General features: G+C 35.4%; 2 protein-coding genes and 1 long non-coding RNA gene across 6 annotated transcripts in view; 1 reads left to right on the top strand and 2 right to left on the bottom strand.

The window, feature by feature from the left end:
- The window catches only part of LOC127061574 (uncharacterized), a 42,157-nt gene extending 28,977 nt beyond the window's left edge, over positions 1-13,180 (bottom strand). Inside the window, exon 1 of one of the 3 annotated variants that reach the window (XM_050988627.1) lies at positions 12,391-13,180. The gene's annotated coding sequence lies outside the window, so the exon portion shown is untranslated. The remainder of the gene's footprint in view (positions 1-12,390) is intronic. The other 2 variants (XM_050988629.1, XM_050988628.1) reach the window with 2 other exon arrangements.
- A 721-nt stretch (positions 13,181-13,901) lies between these two features.
- On the bottom strand, positions 13,902-16,727 carry LOC127061577 (selenocysteine insertion sequence-binding protein 2-like). 2 transcript variants are annotated; one of them, XM_050988636.1, is made up of 6 exons: positions 16,432-16,727; positions 15,954-16,311; positions 15,251-15,873; positions 14,661-14,881; positions 14,442-14,596; positions 13,902-14,368 (listed from the first exon to the last, which is right to left on the bottom strand). In XM_050988636.1, exons 1-6 carry the CDS (start codon positions 16,503-16,505, stop codon positions 14,201-14,203), a joined length of 1,599 nt encoding a protein of 532 aa, XP_050844593.1. In that variant the 5' UTR covers positions 16,506-16,727; the 3' UTR covers positions 13,902-14,200. The 2 variants fall into 2 exon arrangements, with proteins under 2 accessions (XP_050844593.1, XP_050844595.1); XM_050988638.1 differs by having other exon boundaries at positions 16,481-16,725.
- Positions 16,728-18,924: 2,197 nt separating this feature from the next.
- On the top strand, positions 18,925-22,621 carry LOC127073016 (uncharacterized). Its single transcript, XR_007785644.1, has 3 exons — positions 18,925-20,845; positions 20,919-20,995; positions 22,266-22,621. It is a non-coding gene; the product is annotated as an uncharacterized LOC127073016 (long non-coding RNA).
- The last annotated feature ends 868 nt before the right edge of the window (positions 22,622-23,489 follow it).

The following is a 23,489-nucleotide window of genomic DNA, read 5'->3' as shown; positions in this document are numbered from 1 at the left end:
AATAAAATTAGCACTGAAATTGGTAATTTTAGCAAAACGCTGATCGGTATCTTTTCATCATAAAATCCCCCAGCCAATCGTACGCGTAATATCGAAATTATAAAATAACATCGCTATTATAAAATAACTGGTATCGTTGAATTAAATTCATCGTTATTATTATTATATTCGTCATTACTAACCAGACGACGTAGTCATTATAAATGAGAAAGAATTGCTCCTGCGAAAAAATAAAATCATTGAAAAGAAGAAGGGAATTAAGTTTTCGTCCAACCCCGGTTCCGTTACACAATGAGAAATGGTGAAAAATCTCTCCCACAGTTTGGTACGATCACAGGATCCGCATCATTGGAGAAACTCGAGCCCTAAGAGAATCTCCTGTAGTTGGGAAGCTTTCAGCAGGGAACACGCCATTCCTCTGCGAGGGAATTTGGGACGGATTAACAGTTAGGTCTTCCTCTTCCTCTTGGCCCGACCTCCATCGATGTTAAGGAATGCAGTGGCATTCACTTATACTCGCTTAGAGCTATACGAAACACAAAATGCGAACTTTGACGATCAACGTGTCTGTTTCAAAATCTTCTTTCTTACTTTTTCTGAAATATTTCATATAAAATCGGAATCTACATTTTTGATAAGCTGATTTAAGTTTATTCGAGAGCAAAAAAGGGAGAACGGAATGGTGTTTACGAAATCGCAGAATACTCTCTTAAGATGAAGAACACGGAATCGTCTATGATAAATAGACAATGCTTCGAGTGAAATGTCGGTCGAACGGTATCGACCTTTGCTGGCATTTCGACCCTAGAAAACGTGTTGGAGAAAAGCTACCGCTCGATCGATCGATACTCGGTTTCCTTGCAAACGTTCTAAGGTTTACAAAATAATATGAAAAGTTAAGGAAGTAAGATAAATCTGCCGGATTAAGAGGAACGTGCGACACTCATTCGCGTTAAGGACGCTCGAAATCTCTTCTCGTTAATCTCGTTCGTCGAGCGAGTTATTTCCAGCTCTCGTAGAAATCGAGACACACTCTCGTCGTTAGTTCAGAAGATCCAGAAAAAGACTGTGGACGTAGCTCGAAACGATCCTCCTTCTTTCTCCGTTGCATCTCGTGTTCCCTCGAAAGTATCTCGTAAAGGTCTCAACGAAACTGAGAGAAAACGTATTTTTGGATGTAGCTGCGAATAAATGAAAACAAAGGGCAGATATAGCGCCCTAAGAGCTTACGAAAGAGACATTTGAGATTAACGAGCACCGACTTGCTTTATTTGCGGTCCTAAGAAAAGTTCGGAGAAGGATTTCCTCGTTCTTGAAAGTAATTTCATAGCAATCTTTAAAAAGTGATTTTTGTGAAAACTTTGCGACAACGCTCATCTCTTTCGTACTTACAGTATTCTCACGAGATTTCATAAGAAATAAGCGAGATAAAATAGGCCGGAATCGTTTACGGCGTCGGTTGATTACGCGATCGAGTACACGAAATCCATGTACCGTTACGATCTCAACTCTACCAAACGCAAGCGCGCAAAAAGTTCTTCATGATTATAGAAGCGCGAGTATGCGAAAGCCACGCGATGCGTAAATCGTTCGCGATACGTCGTTTCACGGTCGATCGACACCGAACTGTAAATCATTCTTGGGAAGAGCCTTGTCCGTATATTAAACGACTCCTTCTTCGAATACGGATACTATTAAACTAATAATCTCTGTTTTCATCGACAGAAGAAAGGAAAACAAATAAGCGAGCTTTTTTAACTCGACTCGATTAACGAGTTGATTAAAGATATTTAACATTTCAAACGATGTCTTAATTTAAACTCGTCGCGAATCCAACTCGACTCGTCGGATATTTCATTTTATAGATATTTAAGAAATAATATAAATTTAATAGATATCGATGTGAGAAATTTTATTTTTTATTAAAATGTTACTAAAATCCTTCCCGATCTGGCCCACTGGCGGCGGTCGTAATTAGACGCATTAAAAACCTGAGAAGTTAACGTCTTAATAACGAATAACGATTTCGATAATTTTTCTTATTCTTGTCAAATTTGGGCAAATAAATCTGACACTGATGTATAGTTCAGTATCTTCAAAATTAATATACAAAAAATCACAGAGAGACTTTGGTATCTTTTTCAGAAGTCACCGAAGTTTATCTAAATTTTATATAAAAAAATAATTATTACTTTATTAAAATCACTCAATAATTTTAAAAGTATTACAGTATTAAATTCAACTTACGAAAATCGAATTAAATAAACAAATATTCTGTCTATGGCACTTTTTTGAGAAAATCTATTGATTTTATAACAATAAATTAACATATTCAGTAAAAATTATAGGTAATATTACAAACTACATTTTTGTAAATCTTGCGCTTAGAATTTTTAATTTTTGTCTATTGAGCGAAACATAGTATAATCTAACGATTCCGTTATGATTCCAACGCACAATTTTATCATGCATAAATAAAATAAAGATACAACGTAATACAGAAAGAATTAATAAAAGAAAAACTTATTACTTTTCACGAAATTATCGAAAGCGAGATCAAACGGGAGGAACTCTTACGCTTACGTCTGCTTCGTCTAAACCCTCTTAGAACTCCCTTCTCCTCTTCTTAAACGAGTCGTAAAGTTTTACGAGCCTTCGACGGCCCATTCTCAGACGATGCACTTTTAGAAAGGCGCGCGCGCGTACCGGCTGCATCGTAGCTTGAAATAGCCCGCGATCGTGGAAAATAAATACATAGGACTGTTTCTATCTCTCTCTTATTTTTTCTTCACTGGCAGACGGACGTTTCCTTCTTCGCAAACCATTCTTCGGACCGGATGTCATGTCGTCCCACCATTCATTCGTGTGATAGCAACGGTAGCGTAACCGCTTATTGCCCGCCCATCGACGAATACGCATATGCATACGCACGCGTCTCCTGCATTATGATGCATTCTCACTTATGCCAGTAACGTACAACGTTCTCAAACACGTAGAGGAATTCTTCGAAAGTTGCAAATAATTTTGGAAAGAGAAGAACGATGCAATGTTTTCTTATAATAAATAGTTATAAATTAACGACAAGACAAAATGTATCATTCCAAAATAATTTTATCGTAAATCGATTAAAACCAATAATAGATATCAAACAATTAATCAAGTACTCTTAATTAGAATTACAAACGTTGAAGAAAAATTATTGTGAACGTAGAATATAGTAATAAATTAGATATTATTATTAAAGGAGATTGAAATTAAAAAAAAAAAGAGAGAAAAGTACAAAACTCGAAGAAGTAATAAAAGAACAATCGACGAACGACGCCGATCGATGACACCATTTCCTCCTCTCTCCTTGTTCCCTCAGGATCGCGAGAAGAAATCTAAAGAGGCGATCGCGCGTTTTCCTCTCTCCAAACTTCCGGCTAAAACTCGTCGCGCTGAATCGAGGCTTCTCTTCCGGCGCACGACCACGCTTTTCACTTCTTAATTAGCAGATCCATCTAGCAGATTAAATAATATTCCGTGTATGGAATAGACAGGAGACTACGAGTCTCGTTTGAGTTCTGTCTTGTGGCTAGAAAAGCATGAAATCTATTCCCGCGAAACGACGAAGTGGAGGAGGAAGAGGAAGAAAAGGAAGAAGGCTTTTGTGTCACTCCCTATAACGGACTCTCTCGTCTAAGATTTTAGAAATTACGAAAGGCGAGAAAATAGAATGTTTCTTTTATCCCACCGTCTTTCCTACGTAGCACGAAACATCTTAATTAACCGCAACTATAAATCGTTTCTTTTCCGCACGTGTCCGCTCTTAAACGTCAAACCGGATTCCACAAATTGGGAAACTCGATTTAACACTTTATCGCTTGTATAATAACAACTTGAATATTTTTAATTTCACCTCTTTCAAATATCTTCGATGGACATATTTAAAATAAAGGATGTATATACTATCCTATGAAGGGAGATGGGAAATTAAATTGATTAAAGTGATTAAATTCTTTAAAAAAAAATGTATTTTTTCCTAAAAATATTAAAAATATGAATGATACTCTTTTCACGTATTTCAAGAGACACACGTGCAACCACGAAATAACCGTGTTCTCGCGTATAACAATCTAATTTCCGCAGATATCCTCGTGTCGAGTGAAACAGGCACGGCATCCATGTCTATAGGTATTTCTCTATTCTGCTCTCTCTCTCTCTCTCTCCTTCTCTTTCTCTCTATTTCTCTTTCTCCCTCCCTCAGCTTCCGAGAGCAAATATAGGACAAACCACTAACGTATGAAACCCGCCTGTCAAAGGAGATTACCGATCACGTCTATATAGTTATCCGTCCGGTAAGTAGGTACTGTCGCCCTGTCGTCAGACTCATCGCTACCATCTTCTCTCTCTGTACCTTCAATCTCTCTTTTTTCTCACATACACAGACACATGGTTTTATAAGAACGAAAGACCCGAGAAAGTCCTTCATCCTGTACCGTCTTCGTAATGCAATACGAAGATATCAGTTGAAAAATACTCATGAGACATCAACCAACAAAGAGATCACAAGAGAAAAAACTTTCTTTTTGATCATATCATTACACCAAAATTATTTTTTTTTATTGTGGACAATTACGCAATGAATAGTTTAACTATTTTTTTCCACACCTCAAAAAACTTACTACACTTAAATTTATAGATCCTTAAAAGAAACACCTGGACTTAAACTTTAACGTAATCGACATATTGGGAGAACGCGATTATCTCCTTATAAGACCATACGCAAAATGTTGTTCTTATAGGCCAAGCATAAAGCTATTGATAGAAGTCACGCTTTGCTTTCTCCAATTTAACTCAAACCATTAATTATACCCGTCCGCTTTTGCCTCTTTGAGAATGGCTTGCGTACGGCGATCTCACACTCGAAGATCTCGTCTGTGTAATTAGAAGCATCGAGTGGGCACGTGCTATTTTTTTATGCACGAAACGATCCCCTCAAAAAGTAGGCCTACTTTCTATCTCTTTCTCTCTATCTCTCTCTCTCCCTTCCTCTTTCTACCTAGCTCTTTTTTTCCATATGCGTAATTATACTTTCGATATTTTGCGTGTTCTCCAAAAGGCTGCGGGCTTTATCACACTCGAACTTCCGACAATACATTTTTGCAATGCACCATTCTCGTTCGTTTTTCCCCATGGTTGCGTTCGCTGGCAAGGACAACGATAAAGCGTTTTCCTTTTTTTTCCCTTTCTTTTCTGCGGGTATGGTCACTTCCGTCAATTATACACACGTACCTTTGTACATTCGTTCGTGTGTACAAGGATCCACAAATGGAAACAGAATGGTCAAGCTCGATCTCATTTCAGCGGTTTAGAAATCGTTTTTCCGATCTTCTATGCGAACTCCTTACGTGCACTACGAAGATGATGGCCTATGAATCTTGCTTATGGTTCTGTATACGATCTTGAATGCTGTTATTACATTTTCAATATTGAATAAACCGTAAACAGTTCGAGGAAAACCGTGTTTTCATGCCTCTTAAAAAAATAATGGAAGGAAAGAACGAGGAACGACGGTTGCTATATTTTATCTAAATACATCAATAAATAATAAAATGGAAAAAAACAATAAAAATAATAAATAATAGAAATAATAAAATAGACAAGAAACAAGTGGACTCTGAAATAATGAAAAATAAGCTTATAAGCCAATTGGATGGAATTAATGAAGCTGAATAAAATAAATTAGACAAACCATTGTAGAGAAAATAAGCAGATAATTTATCGTATGACAGCCTATATAAACGAACGTAATTAATTACATAGACAAAGAAAATATGAGAAGAAAAGAAAAAGGAATACAAAAACGGAAAGAGAAAACTCGCGTGGCAGTCTCGTTTTTGCTCTTGAAAATTCATTGAATGCGAATAAACACATGCAAGAGTAATTACCTTAATTGATCACTCGCTCATTTACCTAATTGAAAATTTTTTGTAAAGATTATCGATGCAACGACAACCAAAATCATTTTGAAACTTTTGATAATGGAACATGTCTTAACTTCGTTTTTGTCATTAAACGTGCACACTTTTTTTTTTGTTAATCCAAGTATTGACGAGGATATCATGACATATCGATACGAACTTTCTTCGAAAAGAAAGTCTAAACGCAAAGCTATTAGCGATACAAAAATTATTGAGATATTTGTTTTATTATCGTTCTCTTTTCATTTTCAACATACTCCAACTACATTCAAATTTTACAATAATATTTGAAGTATTTGATTTTAAATACGTATATATGAAACCGTATGGTTTCATTGCGATTTTGCAAAATTGTCATTTTACCGGCTAATGGACGTCATCCTCGTTCCATACGAGAAAAATATTTGCTTATATAATACAGAAGCGCTTATGAAAAAAATATCACCTATGGGATTTTATAAAAAAATATAGCGGGGAAAGAGAGAGAGAGAGAGAGAGAGAGAGACAGAATTTCAACAGCAAGGCCGAATCATGCGCAGATGATTTAATGCGAATCGACTACGACAATGGTCGACGCATTGGGAATATGTACGTCAATAAAAATACCATGTTTTAAAGTCGCTTTTACGTGCTAGTTTTATAGTGCTTTCATTCGGCCTATTCAGTCTGTTCAATAATTTTAGAAACAAATAATAAATAAGTTAAGCAAATTTACTTTCTACGCTTGTTTTTTGGTTCCTTTAATTACACTTTACAATAATCGAAAACTTCATTTTTGAAGTTTTTTAAAAAAGAATATGTGACGAAACCGTGCATTATTAATCATAAAAGAAATAATAAAAGAAGTTTTGATACTATCCGTGAAAAGGAGTGACGTCGTTTGGCGCTCGTATCTGAGAGCTTCAGATTTCGTAGTCAGAAATTCAAGAATCTATTTACTCGCACGTAACAGGAGACTTCACATCCTGTTTTTGGTTGGACATGTTAACCATGTGTTATTGTGACTCGATATTCTACAATACATTTGAAAAAGGTAAAAACTAAGAAGCAGAGTAGATTTCATAAAATTTGCTTGGATGGAATACTACCATCGACTGATAATAAGAATAATGTTTCAAGATTTCGCGACTAGTTCCCGAGTACAAATTCACCTCGAATATGCACGTACTCGCTTTGTCTCTTCAAATTACGATGACTACTTATCGAACGATTTGAAAATGAATGAGAAAAGAAAATCGCGAAACTATGATTCTCTTCCAGCTAATTTCAATTACTTCTCGCTTCTACTATAAATCAACCTGAAGCAATCTTACCTCATCATCCTCCAAGAGATAACTATTCCTTCCACGTTTCCTTATCATATTCATTACAGTTAGATTTCTTTTAAGTTGATTTATCTAAGTCAAGAAAATATATCATTTTAATGTGAGAGTACTTTCGTTTTATATAAGTAGGCATTCGTAGAAAAGTTGAAAATCTAAAGGGCTTGGATTAATGATTGGACCAGTAATCCAGAATGCTGAAAACGTACATTCGATTCCTAGTACAGACTATCCAAGGATCCAACTTTTTTCACGAATCCTACATTAATGATAACGTTTCCTCATTTTCTTTTTTTATATTGTTTCAATTTATATATGCGTGCAATATAGACCGTCATCGGAATCTAAAACGACGATGACATGCGAAGAATATCAATCTCCTTGTTTATTCATTTTTCGAGATAACCGTTCGTTCGAGAAGAAAATCAAACATCAAGACGAAGAATGACGGCAACACGTCATTCGCAAGATGATTCGTAAAACAGCTCACTATATCACTATTACACTCGTGTCTATGATAATCGATTCATTCGCGGAACGTAAAGTTACGTTTTAAAACGTAAAACTAATTGTGTACGTTTAAAATATATAATGAACGAGAGAAAGAAACGAGAGGATCACGAGAGGCTGTAGAGAAAAGCGTAACACTTCTACAGTAAAAAAAAAAAAAGAGAAGAAAAAGAAAAAAGAAAGACAAAAATGGCAAAAGAAAAAGGTAACATTTACTCAGAAGATGAGAATTATGAGAAAATGATATCGACCTTTGTTTTTCTTTTTACAAGTTTTAGCTTTTTGAATGTTCTTTTAAATTACATTCTTTTTTTTCCTACACTATTCTAATCTACCTCATATGCGAGATGGAGGTAAAGAAGGCGTGGCATATGTGGAAACACGTAGTAAAGTGGAGAATAATTCGATGTGTTTCCAATTGAAACAAAGCGATCGCACACCAGCCAAGAGCACTCGAGAACGAGCTTGCGAGCTTAATTACCAGAGCGGCTCGCTAAAGCGTCATGCCAAGTGGAGTCATTCTTTTTTCCTCTCTTTTCTCCTCCCTTTCTTTCTTCATACGTCACACTGAGGCCAGCCTAAGGGCGCTAAGGCCACTAACCGTAATTGTGTTTAGTGTGCTCTTAACTGCGAGCGTTTACCTACTTGGACGCGTCCACTCGAATGTATTCCCGTTAACTCTGTGGTTTTGCGAAAAGCCGCGAGCCTAACGATGCGAATAGAGCACTGTCTCTCTCTCTCTCTCTCTCTCTCTCTCTCTCTCTCTCTCTCTCTCTCGCTCCTCCTTTCTCTCTGTCTCTCTCTGATTTCCATGAAGAAGATTATTATTTATATTAGCAAAAATAGAGTTTTGAATAAGAGAACGTCAATGACTCCAACGAGACATTGACTTTAAAGAAGAAAACAACAAAAAGGAATTCTTTCAAAGTCCTCGATAGAAACGTGCAAAACAGAGAGATGAGTCACGATTGTAATTAACATGATCTCGCTAATGCATCCGAGAAACTTGTCCGAGGAATGCGTAATGCGAAATGCGACGTTGAAGTTATCGATTACATATACGCATTTATATTATTACGATAAAATATATTACAAGAAAATTATTACAAGAAAAAAAAGCAATTCTTCAGAGATGGAAAGAAAATATACTCAAAATTCGAACGATTAGTTGCTGTCAAAGCCTCGACTATACGAGACCGCTGAGCACTAAATATAAGTAGGTTCGACAAAGAAACGACCTCAGGAATGATTCGTTCTCGTGTTACGAAAGAAAAATGTACTCGTTAACACATCATTCATTGCTCATCGATGGAAATCATTATACCAAAGCGAAGGTTTTCCTTTCTCGCGTATCACCTAGTGATACGACAAAATGGTCGAGTTTATTTATCTGTTAATCGATAAGATTTTACATCGGTGAACGTGAATGTATGAAATTTATTTCGATTAACAATAAAATGGTACATATGAAGATAGAAAGCTTTGGATAAATTAGTATATCATAAGAAGAAGATTCGATAAATATAAGATTTTTGCGATAAAAATGAGAAATAAATGATTGAATTCTTTTATTAAGAAAAAAATTAAATCGTCGAAACGAATTAACTTGTCTTTCCGGATTGACAGGTTAAAATATCCAAGCTAAGCCAATCACGTGTAAATTAGAAAATAAGCCTCCATATTCCAATTGGGACCGATCGATTCGTCACTCAGAAATTAGATTAATTATTCAATTCCATAACGCTTACGCTAGCCTAGTTTTTCATGCCGAACTTGTTTGAACGTTTTATCCTTGGCATACGTTTTTTCAAGAATTATGTGTTAATAGAAAATGTTACGGTAGGATGCATCTGCCTTTAACGATCAAAGTTGTTATACGATAATCGTACTATTAAATAAACGATCGTTGATATACCTTTGAAAAACTTTTACCGAGAAATACCGATCAAGTTGCCGTAAAAATAAATCATAGCAACGTTCAATAACGTCGTGGAGATTGCAAAACAGAAATATGTACATACACAAAATATTTTTCTTTCGATTAGTGAACAGATATATGCGGGTCACGTCACAATATGTATTTCTTACACATACTTCCTGTATCGTTAAAGATCTAACAGATTTATCATACAACGTGACTGCTAACGACTGTCCGTCTACTCGAAGGAATCTCGATTTTCAAGCGGACCGACAAAGCAAAAGTCGCGAGCATCGTTCTTTATATATTTATATATGTACAAGAAGAGCGACGTACTCGAGAAAATGTTCAGACTCGGTGTCGGATCTCGCAAATAGCACTGGCCAATTAAGAGGGTCATTTCTACTTTTCTTCACTATATGGAAAAGGGGAAAATCTTTAATGAAGCTATTATTGCAAGCGACGTTGCCACCGTTGCGTACTAATACCTAAATGACATCAACAAGACAATAAAGATTTTCCGTCTCCGACGATTTCTTTTTTATAATGACTCTCTCTTTCTCTCTTTCTTCTTTTCTCTTTTTCGTCCATACGTATTAACCATTTTTCTCGCGATACATTTTTCCCCTTTATACTCAATTTCTTTTTTAGAAATCTACAAAAAAGATGAGGACCATTAAATAATTGACAAACACTATAAGTCTTCTCAGAATAATTTCCTACGATTCTAACGAGTATAATAACTGACTAAGAAATATTTTACAACGTAAGAAGATTAAAAAATCGTTCGGTATTCAAAGGAAGGATGATGTATTCGAGGGACAAAGTAATTACATTTAAGTAAATATCTTCTTTAAGGGAAAAATCTTTTCGTTTTCCCGGATAACGTTACATTTTTCGTTTATTCTCGAATTTAGATGACAACCGATCTCTTGAAATTCGAGGATTCCCGATTGGCTTTTATTGGCTTACCAGCAGCAATTCGATTTCTGTGTAGGATCGAGAAAGAAAAGAACGACAATCTTTCGACGATGTGCAACGAAGAGAAACGAGTCTTTCTATCGCTCACATTTATTATGCACGCTTGAGGAAACTAGAGAAGAAAAGGAAGATAAAACGGACGAGTATTGATTGGACCCTGAGTTCCTTGACCGATAAGCTGAGACATCGAAGAGACTCCAAACGTTTTTCTTCCTCACATTCTTTCTCTTTCTAGGCTTCTTACTGCTTCTTGTTTAATCGCGATAATTTCCTATCTCATCGAAATCGAGTCTCCTTTTTGTGTGTCACGTAACCGCCCACTTCGCAGTACACGCAAGTATTTATCAGTAAAATCCCGGCGGGATTCCAACGAACGAACAACGAATCATTTCTTATCTTTCTGTCTCTGTTTGCCATGGAATCGCGTTCGGATTTCACGACGGAAACGGAAAAGGACGCGACTCGTGGTATTTCACGCGACGCTATTTAAACATTCCTTCTTTTTCTAGGAAATAATATTTTCAACGATGCATCCAAGTATTACAAATGATTTCTTTCAAAATTGCTCCTTTCGTATGCTTCCTTGCTCCACTCGCACGTTATTCATTAATTAAGCAAACCACTTGTCAAACGTCATTTCCAGAAATTAACGTTGTTCATCCTACAACGATATAACGCATAACGTAGCTGACTCATTATCTTCGTACACTCGCGAAACAATTCTTTTCATGGACGTTCTCAAAATTAAATACATTCTAGTCTCTTAATGAAATCTTTATTTTTCTTTCTTCCGTTCTTTCTTTCTCTTTCTTTCAATTGCTTCGACATCGAACTTTATGTTTCTGTTACATACGCCGGACGGTCATCGATTCGTCGATCATTGACGCCTAACGGCATTCGAAATCCTTGTCGAACACACGAGCATGCGCGCTAGTCACGATTCGAAATGACTGAGCGATCTGCTTGCGTGCCGTTCGGACCGGAAGCATAAGATCGTTTCGGATTTCGAAATTGAGGATACGAAGATTCATTCGCCTGTTGCATACATCGTTCCCTCGTTGCATCGAAAATCGCGCGGGAAAGATAGCCTCTTACGAGATCAGAGTCCTTTACAAACTTACCGAGTGTATGCTACCTCGCAAAACTAATTTAACGAAGGATTACACGCGTAAAGCTGAACTTTTGATCAGCTTTACCTATTCCATCTACGACACGAAATACGTTCCATTTATCTGTCTTGTTATCCTGCGATCTTATTTTACTCTAAAATGCAATTTAATTATAATGAAATAATTTGTTTCCAATAAACCGTTTGTTAAGACGTTGACAGTCTAGCATAAATCGATATGTTCATCGATGTATTCATCTTAGTAGATGAAAAATATAGAATTATTTTATTTTTTATATTACACTACACTTTTTTCCAAATGTTATAAAAAGAATGTTTTTATATTTTAAATAAAACCTAATATTAAATCATCGGCACTCTCAAAGCATTTTTTGTCCAACCTGTTAAATAAGATTTCTTAATTCATATATTATCTGTAGCGTTTGTTAATGTTTGTAACAAAAAACGGTCGAAACGCCTTACTGGGAATCTTTTGTTACACTAAATAAAAAAATTAAAATGATACAAAAAGATTAATGTGTTGCATAACAATACATTTACTCTTAAAAATTAATGAACATGTTTTACCTTCACCGAATTCAAAGAAACACCACAGCAGGTACTAAGTTCCCAAAGTCTCAATAATTTCCTTTGCAAGGTCACTCTCGATAAATTCAATAAAAAGCAGAAAAGAATGAGATTGCACTCAATGAGATAAATGTCGGCAGGAAAAACGAAGATAAAGGGTACAAAAGACGACTGTGCGAATAAAAAAAGATATTATGAGCTAGAAAAAAAAGAAAACAAAGCAAATAAGAAGGAAATACGCGTATACGTTCTGTCGATCGTGCGTCGCGGCCGGTGCCGAGCCGACTGACTGACTGACTGACTGACTCCGCAAGTTAGCACCGGTCGTACAGTCACCGCACTTGCATCAACAGACGCACACACGTATAAGCGTACAGAGAGCTCACGGTCCCGCTTGGGACCCTCCTCTGACCTCTCTAGTCCCTCATTGGTCCCAACGTTTGCCTCTCCTTTCCAGCCAGAACGAAGGCTCCGTTCCAGCTTCCACTCGAGCCTCGCCTTCTTCGTTTTCTTCTCTCCTCTCTCTTTCCATCGTTGCTGCATCCCAATGATACAACCTGCATGCACGCGTATATGTTGGTACAGCTTTCTTCGTATGTGTTTCGTAGTAGCAATGGGTCCGATCTAATACGTATCCTTCTCTTAATTTTGAAGGTTATTCTTTGTTCCGTCGCCGTTGAAAATTAGGATCTTATCAAGCATTGCGATCATGTTATTCGATTCAAGGAACTGAAAAGAAAGATCGAATCTGTATATTCCGAGTATACCTATCGGTATCGAAGATACGTAAGTATTCAATAATATGCAATTCCATTAATCCTTTGATAATTTTTTCGTAGATCTCTATAGATCTATATATATAAACTGTGAAAGTATAAATACATTTTTTGTGCTTGTTTTTTCATTTAGCCTATCGATTCGACATCAATAATGAAATAAAATATACTGAGATCTCGTTTGGTTCGAATCCGTCGCTACGTTTACCGTACCTTTCGAATTCTTAAGATCCCCCCTTTGCGACACATCAAGTTTTGTAGAAGCGAAATTTCGAAAGACTGAAAATACTCGAATAACGTCTTCGATATTCTTTCAACTTGAACAAAACAATCGGATGATATTCGTCTTAATTGCCCTAATCTCATAAAAACTCTTTCTAAAATATCACTTTAAAGAAAAAACTCGCATCGCGTAAGTTTCTAGAAAGCGATGCATTTAAAATATATAAAAAGCTATATTCCTTTTAAAAAGTATAAAATACGTCTAATTTAAGTGTCAAGAAATATAAAAAAGTACAAATACAGCAATTTTTTTTTATAAAGCTGAAACCTGTAGTTTTTTTACTTGACAAAAACCGTCGGAATGTTAAATTATATCGAAGTATTACAAGAATCTATTTTTATTAAAGATTAAAGAGTTTTAAGAGATTTCGAAGCACGGCTTCAATCCAAAGATATTACATGGCTACGTATCCTCTAGCTGATAAATGTTAAGGTGGCAAGACTTTATACATCTTCGTCGCTATGAATTTATTATCGATATGTATAAAAAATAGCTTCAAGTAATCCCACGTCTACTGGTACAGTTGCAAACTTCATTTATCAAATCCAACATCCTCTTTTTCATACTTGAGTTGAATCGGGACATGCCCTAGATGTTCATTGCCTCAAGGTTACGCAGATGCAGTTTGCAACCGAACTGTTTTACCTTATGAGTACTTCTCCATTCTGAGAATTACTAGAATTAAGCAGATGCAAATTTAATATTTGTTTCTCTGATTTTCGTTGTACGAGAATTTTCAAAGGTTCCTGCTTTAATTAATTGACGCTAAACTCTTGAGCAAAACTCCAATGTTCTCCGCTAAAAGACCACTTTCCTGAGTTATCTTCGATATGTCGATTATTCTCTTCGATCTTCCTCGCAATTCTTCAAACATGTTCCGCGCAATTACTACCTCGACGAGAACGTTCCAAAAGAATTGCTACCAAGAATGATCCGTATTAGTATACCATAAAAGCGAAATACCTTGCAAGGTATCAGACTTGATCGCTTACCTCGGCATTAGCGTAATTAGATATGCCTATACAGCTTACGAGTCCATTACCATGTGCATAATATCCAAGCTTCCGCCTACGGAGACCAAAGCAAAAAGCTGTCTCGTGCGTTCTGCAGTTTTCCAATAATTTGTCAATCTCTTCGTCCAAACCACCTAGAATAACAGAAGATTCGATGATTATAACTAGACGATCGATAATTCAATCGTCATACTTTACCTGGAGATAGAATCTTTTCAATATCCGGTGCTATCACGACAAATTGCACTTTTTTTAACAGAATGTGTTTTTGAACCTCCTTTAAACCCGAGTAATAACGACGTTTATACTTGCCCTTATTTTGATCTCTGTTGTAAAGTTTTGTTTGAAGCCTTCGAATTTCAGACAAAAACTTTTCCAGGGATTCGTTAAGAGAGGAAGTTATTAAATTATTACAATATCTGTAATGTAATTGAATTGTCAGAACACATATCGATTTAATTTATTCTATAACATATAACCGCATATTGTCATTATAATATCACGCATGATCGTTTACAAATAATATATTCTGAACGAGTTTCACACAAAGCATATATTATTTATAGAATATAATAGTTTATGCAAACAATATGTTTCGTTATCTATATTATGGATATACATTTGCAGTACACACATTAATATATACATATATGCATGATCTATACTACAGAGATTGACAAAAATAAATTAAACTTTACAATATCTTCGATAATTTCATCCTTTTTTCCTTGTAAATTTTCAAATACGTTACAAGTATTCATACCACGAGAAAAAGTAATAGTACTTACTCTCTAAAATTTTTGGAATATTTTACGTCTAACAAATTATTAATATTTGGCTTAATATCTACATTATCCTCATCGGTAAGAGACAAATTACGTTGCAAAATGTTTAAATCATTAGTACTGTCATACGCATTTCTATAAGGAGCAGTGGAAATATTCTTATCTTTCACATTCGAAATCTTTAACTCGTCTAATTTCTGAGTTAAATCCGGCCGAAATTGTACAGAATCTTCAGAAATATTCTCCACTATAGTATTTCTGTAATCTCGATCATAAACTGTCAATGTTGACATAAGTTTTACATAATCTATATCCACTTCCGGATCTGATTTAATCTTTAAGTTATTAAAATTAATACTATTCACATTTATAACGTTTTCTTTTATCTTTCTGATGTTGATGTCATCTTCATATTTTATTTTCATATTATTCAAACGTTCTAGTGTAATTGTTCTTTTTAATTTTGATGGTTTTTTAAATTTTATATTGTACAATTTATTCTTTCTTATTTGAAAACCCTTTTCATTTAATGTATTCGCATTGCTTCGACTTGCACTTATTTTGTAAATGTCAAACTTTAGTTTCCCAGATTTTTTTCTATTCCTACTTATGAAACATTCTGCATTCTAAAAATTAAATTCCATTAAGAATTAATATTTTTAATCAATCAAGAATTATATGATATCAACCAAATATTCATACTTACTTCCAAAGCTTTACTTAAGTCAAGAAATAACTTCTCCGATCTTTTATGCTTATACGATCCTAATAATTTTTGATGTTTTGCTTTTTTTGTAACATAGGGTATCACAGTTTCTGTGATAACAGATTCATGATGAGAAACAAAAATACCTGGTATACTCTTAACCTTTATGTTTTTCTGACCAAGTTCAGGATATTCTGACTCATTTAAACTTACTTGAGTAAACATCTCTGTTGATATACTTGCATCACTACGATACCTGCAATATTGTTCATTTTTCTGTGCAGTATGTTTTATTTGATTTTGAGAGTTAAGCTGAGGCCATGTCAAATCTGTTTGCGATTTACTCTCTGTCTGCGATCTAATATAAAATATAAGTACAATTATTCTATGATGAAGTAGAAAGTAAATAAACCTGATAAATGTCACCTTTAACATTAAATTATAAATTATTAAATCAAAAATTTATCTTTGTAATTACATTTTATAAACTAATCGACATGTATATATCTTGACATTACTGTATTTACCGACATAACCAAGAAGAGCATGCATTGTAAGATTGGTCCATATTGTTCAATATCTTTTATCAAACTACTAAACCCAAAATATCTTTATAATGTATTCACTCAGCACTTCTTTAACTGAAGTTCAATACTTGTATTGTATTGGTAACGTTTGATATTCGAAAAAACTATTAATTTTTACAAAATCTGTTTCATCCTTCATTCAATGCTTGTGTTTATACTCATAAAGACCACCACGTATAAATAAAGACACGAACGAAATACGTCATAGATTTTAAATTAACTAGACACACTGTGTTACAGTATTCATTATCAACTGAGCATTTCTTTTTATAATTTTTGTGTCGGAATCTGTATTATCGATGTAGGATCAAAGAAAGATTGTAACGCTATTAACGCCATAAATTGAAACTAACACTTGCCGCGCTTGTTATCACGTGATCTTGTACTTTTTATAAAACGTAATTAAAATCACTATTAAATTTAATTACAAATTCTGATACTATACGATCTTGATTAACAGCACTTCTAATTCCTAAGTATAAGCTGTTTTAATTCTATATTAAATTGTGCAAAACAATTAAAATAATACGATTTAAAACAATTATATAGGCGTATGAGAAAATATATTATTGACACGTTAAAATATATGAAAATAGTATAATAATATTATTTGTTTATATTCGTGGTTAGAAGGGATATAGCAGATAAAAAACAAATTATACAATGTTAATCATTAAATCTTTGTAGTAAGTCACAATTATAATTAAACTTGTAAGAAAAGCGCCACATTTTCTTTCTTTTCTCAAGCGACAATCAATTTCCTTAAACGTCCTTCTCTTCGCTCTCTTAAAATATTGAAATACTATGATACTACAACAAACACTAAGAGAACCGATCGATCATATAAAGGAAAAAATAATCTTTCCGAATTCTATAGACTCATAAAAAAGAAATCATAGTGGTCCTTCTTCTTATGTCCATTAATACTAAAACATACATATGTGTACTTTCTTTTCTTATGTTACCAAAGTAGTATACTCCGTTAAAAGGCACCATTTACCGTAATACACGGTCGCTGGTACATATTTTTGCCGTTAAGCTCGCCTTTACGACAGGCATAGAGACACTCGTGTTGCCATACGCACTGCCGTTCGTACAGTGGCGACCATTAATACCGCGAAGAAGGATTACCTACTATTTTTCTTTTGAAGATTTCTCTTTAACCTGATTTATAGTTATTAACCATATAAATTCATACGAATATTGCTAATGTGCTCAATTGTGTGATAACGTTAGACGTTTCACGCTTTTGATAAATATGAGAATAGTCGATGCGCTATGTGACAATTTTAACTATATATGTAAGACATAGGATAAATATCGTAAGAAGAAAATAGAGGAAAAAGCTTTTTTGATTTAAAGCGAGATCCCTCCGTATGTTTTTCACGATTAGCACTGTACGTTACATACAAGTCTTGCTCGTGCGCCGTATTGAAAGGACCTGCGCACGTGGTACCGAGCAGGTCGTAAAGAGGAAAATCAATAATTTCCAGGGTATAAAAGATCCTGCCTCCCGTAACGCGAGTTACCCTCTCTTTTGTTCCAGTGAACGGTGTGCGGTGTAGCCGAGAGAGAGCTCGTCGCGTCCGAGAATTTAACCATTAAGCTACATTTCGGCCTATAATACAAAGTAACTTTGCTTCTTTCTCTGTTGGTTCGTGTCGTTTTTTAAAAAGCTCTCAAATTTGTTCTTTATCATCGCAGAGGTAAACACAATCATTCATGTCTATCGTAAGATTCGTAGTATAAGTAATAATAATTTAAAAAGGAAAAAAATAAGGTGCGAGGATGATAATCTTCATCCGGCGTCTGAAATCCGATTACCGCGGCCGATCTCGATGTGAATCAAAAGCTATCGATTGCGTATCTTCTAACACGAAAGAATCTATATTTTTATCGTGACAAACTCTCCTATTGATTAAACATTCACGTGCAAACAAACTCGCAGCACATCGATATCGTCCGCACGCTAACGAAGGAATTTGATCAGAAAGATGAACTTCTTACGAGATTTTATAGACTCCTTGCATACGTTGACGATTTGTATACTATCCGTATATGCAGACATATAAACATACGTAATTTTTATTTATAAATATTTCTTGTATTCCAAATTATATATATATGTATATACCTATCAGAATTATTAAATACAGACGTGTCTATATATATATGAAATATGTATTTTAAAAGTTCGAGAATAAGAAAAGAAAGTGCTCTATATATACGGATATGAAAAACACTTCTGTTTTCGCATCACTCCACCCCTATATTTTCTTTTTCGCTTATGGTTCTCCACACGAGGCCGTTACTATCACGTACTTCGTGGTGTGGCACGTGTGGCATGGTGTAGGCCTCCTGGGGATCCCGCCATGTAAAAGAATGGGGACGCGTTCGGGCACAGTACCCCTTGGGTGACGAGGAAAGCTGTGCTAATCCCTTACTTTATTTCTCTCTTTTTCCTTACCCGTTATCACATATATTTTCTCTTTAACCATTGGAGTTGATTAAAAGTTGCTGGGCCATATCTGCTGCCGAAAGTTTATAACCGCAGTCTCGTACTTAATTACTGCATATAAACGACTTTTTATTTGCATCCTCTCGTTTGCTTTTTATTTCCAATATCCTCTCTTTTTTCCTTGATCGCATTCCGAAAGTTCCCTGCGGATGATCACGAACCTTATCAATTATCCCGGTATAAACGTATAAAATTTCACTTTAATGGGTGAAATTCGTACATACATATATGTATATACACGTTGAAATAAGTCCCGGCAGCTTTCGCCCTGGTTCTTCTCGGAATAAAAGTGCCAACGTAATATCACGTGGCTGATAGATAACGATCGGATTCTATGGAAAGTCTCTTCTACGAGGATTAAGTGGAAACTTTTTTGTTGAGTGATTCATTTTCGAGGAAGATGATCCAGCGGGTATATGTACCTAATTAGAATAAATAGGTATTAGTCTTAATTACTTTGCACTTATTTTTTTTATTACATTCTTTAATTCTACTGACTATGTTGGCATTTTTAAGAATTTCTTTTTATTTTTTTCAATCTACTTAAGATCTTTGTTTCGAGCGATTCGAAAGCACTTGATAACATCTCTCAATGGCAAAGGAGATAAAGAAAAGAAAAGAGCGTCTATGTTGCAGGTATAATTACCTAATTACTTGCTTGCAATTATCACGATTACATTGCGATGAGTCGGTCGCAAATCGTATTTTGATGTTCTTTATTCCAAGCGTAAAATCGAAAACACATATACTCATTGTTCGTCGTTCGTCGCTGCGCTAGTTGAACATTATTTTATTTTAAATGGTCTTCCTGAAAATATCGAAGTTCGTGGTAGAAGATAAAAATTATTACAATACGACAATCAATATCCTTTATCATTTTTTCTTACTTTAACGAAAATACTTGTTTATCAAAAGCTCATCGGTGCAAATAACAAATATCGCAATATTTTCGCTCCATGGTTATAATGGAATATAAATATTCTTTCGAATGTCTTCTTACGTAATTCGAACGTAAGTAAAAACGGGCATAGCGAATATATCTACGAAGGGAAAATCTGCGGTAGATAGGATGGAGAAATGTCGTAAACGAAATGAGATCGCTTTATATGCAAGAGACGATCTACGCGTCGAGATATATCGCTTAAAAGCATATTAGTAAATCGAGTGTTTGCTATTCCGTGCGCATAGTCTCTTTCTCTTTCTTTTTCTTTCTGTCTTTTCTTTCTGTTTCTTCGTGATGCAACGACCCTCTTTATGCACACGAACGATACATCTCGCAAAATTAATTTTGTCGAAATGGGCGATCCTTCATTTTTCTTTTCCACCTTTTATCGAGTATACCCACTGTAGTTCACTAAATTAATACGGACAAGTTGAGTCGTCATTTTTTCTATTAACGCATGGACGCGTGTAAACGTCCAGATGAAAGATTCGATAGCAGAGAAGCAGTAATATACTGTGAAAAAAGAACAGGCAAAAGAGAAAGAGGAAAGGGAGTATGCATATAAAAGGCTAAAAAATTAGCAATTATAAGTTCCGTACATTAGCATACGAGAAGGCGTTCGCTCTCACAAAGCCGTTGAGTTTAATAGCTTCTGCATGAAAGCAGGAATTCATGAAAGATCGATGTTAAATTTTATCCCTAGGGCTCCTTTGGCAGAAAAGAGAATGAGAAACGACGAAAATTACTTTTGGGAACAAAATAAGAGGAAGAAAAAGTAAAACCGAAATAATATGAAATACACAAAAGTAGAAAAATAAAATCAAAACGAGACGACAAATACAACGTAACTAATTTCTTTATCATTAATTATTTTTCCCTCGAGTTAAAGATTAACACATGATATATGTTTTCTTTAGAAGAAATTGATGCAGAAATTGATGAATATGAATCAAACTTCTAAGGACGAAATAACGACGAGCGGTAATGATCAAAGGTAACCCAATTTAATTCGGTCGCAAGATTATTCGTTTGCACGAATTACGATGTTATTCAATACAACCGTACTTTCTTGGAAAGAAAAAAGAAGAGGAGAAGGAGGAGAATCACATTGCATTCGATTTAATGATACTCTCCAGAATTCGGGTCTCCTCCCTTTTGCTCATTCGCTCGCTCGTCTTCTCTGGAGATGAAGCGAATCGATGTCGAATGAATCTCGCTCTCTCTCTCTCTCTCCCTCTCTCTCGGATCGTGCCGCACTCGACATCTGTGATTTACGTGAAATCCTGCGGTTTCCGGTGACATCCGGCGGAGTAAGCGAAAGAAACCATTCGATTTAGTCAACCATTTGAATTAGTATCTACTCTCTTCTCCCGAATCGATCTCAGAGGAGGAAACTAAACGAAGGATGAGGAAGGAGAAGCACTACGGTAAATTGATATGCGTCGGAGGACGAACGAAAAATTTAAGATCGTCTCGGTTATGATTTACGATAATGCCGGCAGCTCATTCTCCCGATACCTACAACGTATATATCTATGTACATATGTACATAGGTAGGGGTGTGCGTGCACATATAAGTTACGTACGGAGTATATAACAGAACGAAGATCGTAATGTCATTTGCACCATGCACCGAGGACCGTTATCTTTATCACGCGTATTCTCTACAATGTTTTAAAGCAGTGTTGTTACGTAACTCCCGTAACTGTACATACAAGACACGAATACCGGTACAGGTGGTAAACTTTATTCTTCTCTTTTTTATTTTATTTTTTTCCGCTCGGACGAAACAATCCGTTGTCCGTGCTGCTCTACGTGCCGCAATAAAATTCTTACTCCTTTTCGAGTCGTTATGTCCTGCGGACGAAGGGAAAAAAATTAAATATTAAAGATTAGATAACCGATCGTCTTGTTTCTTCCTATGCGAATAAACGTATTAGAAATTAGATAACCACAAGAGACAAGACCGGTTTGCACGTTTACGATCGATGATTTCTCTTCCTACTAACTCTTCTTCCTACGCAATTTTCTTAATTTCATTTGTCAATGCGATCGAGTGTCTCACTGAACGTCGTTTTCTATATAATCTCATCATATTTTAATTCGACCTAGAAATTATGACGTAACGAAGAAAATATCGAACGAACGTTCCTCCTCATCGATTCGAGCAATCAATCAACTAGAAAGTCATCTGATAAAGTCGCTGCATTGGAAAGTATGTATACTTTAAAGTAGCGAGGGTTAACCTAAGGATATAATTTCAGGTCAAACGAGCACGGTCATAAAGTCATCACCTTCGACTGCCGTTCGTTGACGCGTAGCATCGTAAGCGGGCAAGAAACGAGTAGATCTCGCTGAATGTCACCTCGATCTGCGGGAAAGAAATAGGAAAAGAGACAGAAGAGAACCACTTTGCCCGCTATATACGAATACTCATTCAAGCACACACGTACACGATGTTGCTTTCATGTACATATACCTTTATCAAAGCCGACGGAGTCGCTTAGGACGTAAAGGAGCTTGTCATGTAAAGAGAACATGTAATTGCTGGAGATATTAGTTCATAAACAATTTTGACCCATTTCACGTAAAACTAGATACGTACGATTATCGATCAGAAATTGTTAAATATGTTACGAGCATACAAATTTTTTATGATTTTATATATGTATGTATATATATAGATAGATAATATATTGTATATATATATATGCAAGTATTTATGAAAATAAAGTAAAATTACATTTTTCATACTTCTGTGTACTTTTTTTCAATCTATTATGTCAGTTAAATGTAATATAGGCTATGGGCGTGACGAGAAAAGGCTTTCTTTAAGAAACACTCCATTCTTGAAAAATCCCACGGGAAGGAAGATAGAAAGAGGAGGAAGAGAATTAAAATTCGCACGATGCATTTAGCAAGCACGAGGATCGTGACATTAATACGTCTTGGCGTATGCGAGGAAAACTTTCACCACTGTGCATTGTGCGTTCCCTTCTTCTTCACCGTGTCATTAATGCCGTCTCACGTTCGCCGTTTTACAGACACGTCCGATTCGCGTTCAATTTTCTTTTACCCTTGCGGTTTCTCTTCTCTTTCTTCGTAAAACGATTCGGGAAAAGTATCGTTGGACTACGCTGGAAGATATAATTTAAATAAAAAGGCAGAAAAAAAAACTACAACTCGGAACAATTTTTTCCGCCTTCAAGGAGCTAATTTAGCGTTAAGATTGAGTATCCTGTCGAGAAGGTTTCAACGAATGCTCATGCTCACTCGAAATTCGTAAAGAACAATGGATCCTTGCTTCCTCTTGCCAACAAGTGCGACGAGATATTATTAAGATTTCCAACCGCGCATGTACCTACATTACGAAATCGTTTAAATGCGAGAACACTCTCATTTTTTCTCTTCCTCCCTCTCGTTTTTTTACTACACCTCTTTAACTTCGTCCTTTCTTCTGACAGTTTCCTTCGAATTCATCGCTCGGA

Source organism: Vespula vulgaris, chromosome 2 (genome assembly GCF_905475345.1).
Source record: "Vespula vulgaris chromosome 2, iyVesVulg1.1, whole genome shotgun sequence".
In the NCBI taxonomy this organism is placed as follows: Eukaryota; Metazoa; Arthropoda; class Insecta; order Hymenoptera; family Vespidae; genus Vespula; species Vespula vulgaris.
The sequence above is the reverse complement of the archived record's forward strand: the minus strand, read 5'-3'. Positions and strand labels throughout refer to the sequence as shown.

What these genes read in the sequence shown, in the direction of transcription:
- LOC127061577 (XM_050988636.1), bottom strand. Translation starts at nt 16,505, where the DNA reads ATGCATGCTCTTCTTGGTTATGTCGGTAAATACAGTAATGTCAAGATA. An exon ending in TGAAAAGATTCTATCTCCAG is followed by an intron (nt 14,597 to 14,660) that starts GTAAAGTATGAC and finishes CTGTTATTCTAG; the next exon opens with GTGGTTTGGACGAAGAGATT. An exon ending in CTAATTACGCTAATGCCGAG is followed by an intron (nt 14,369 to 14,441) that starts GTAAGCGATCAA and finishes CATTCTTGGTAG; the next exon opens with CAATTCTTTTGGAACGTTCT.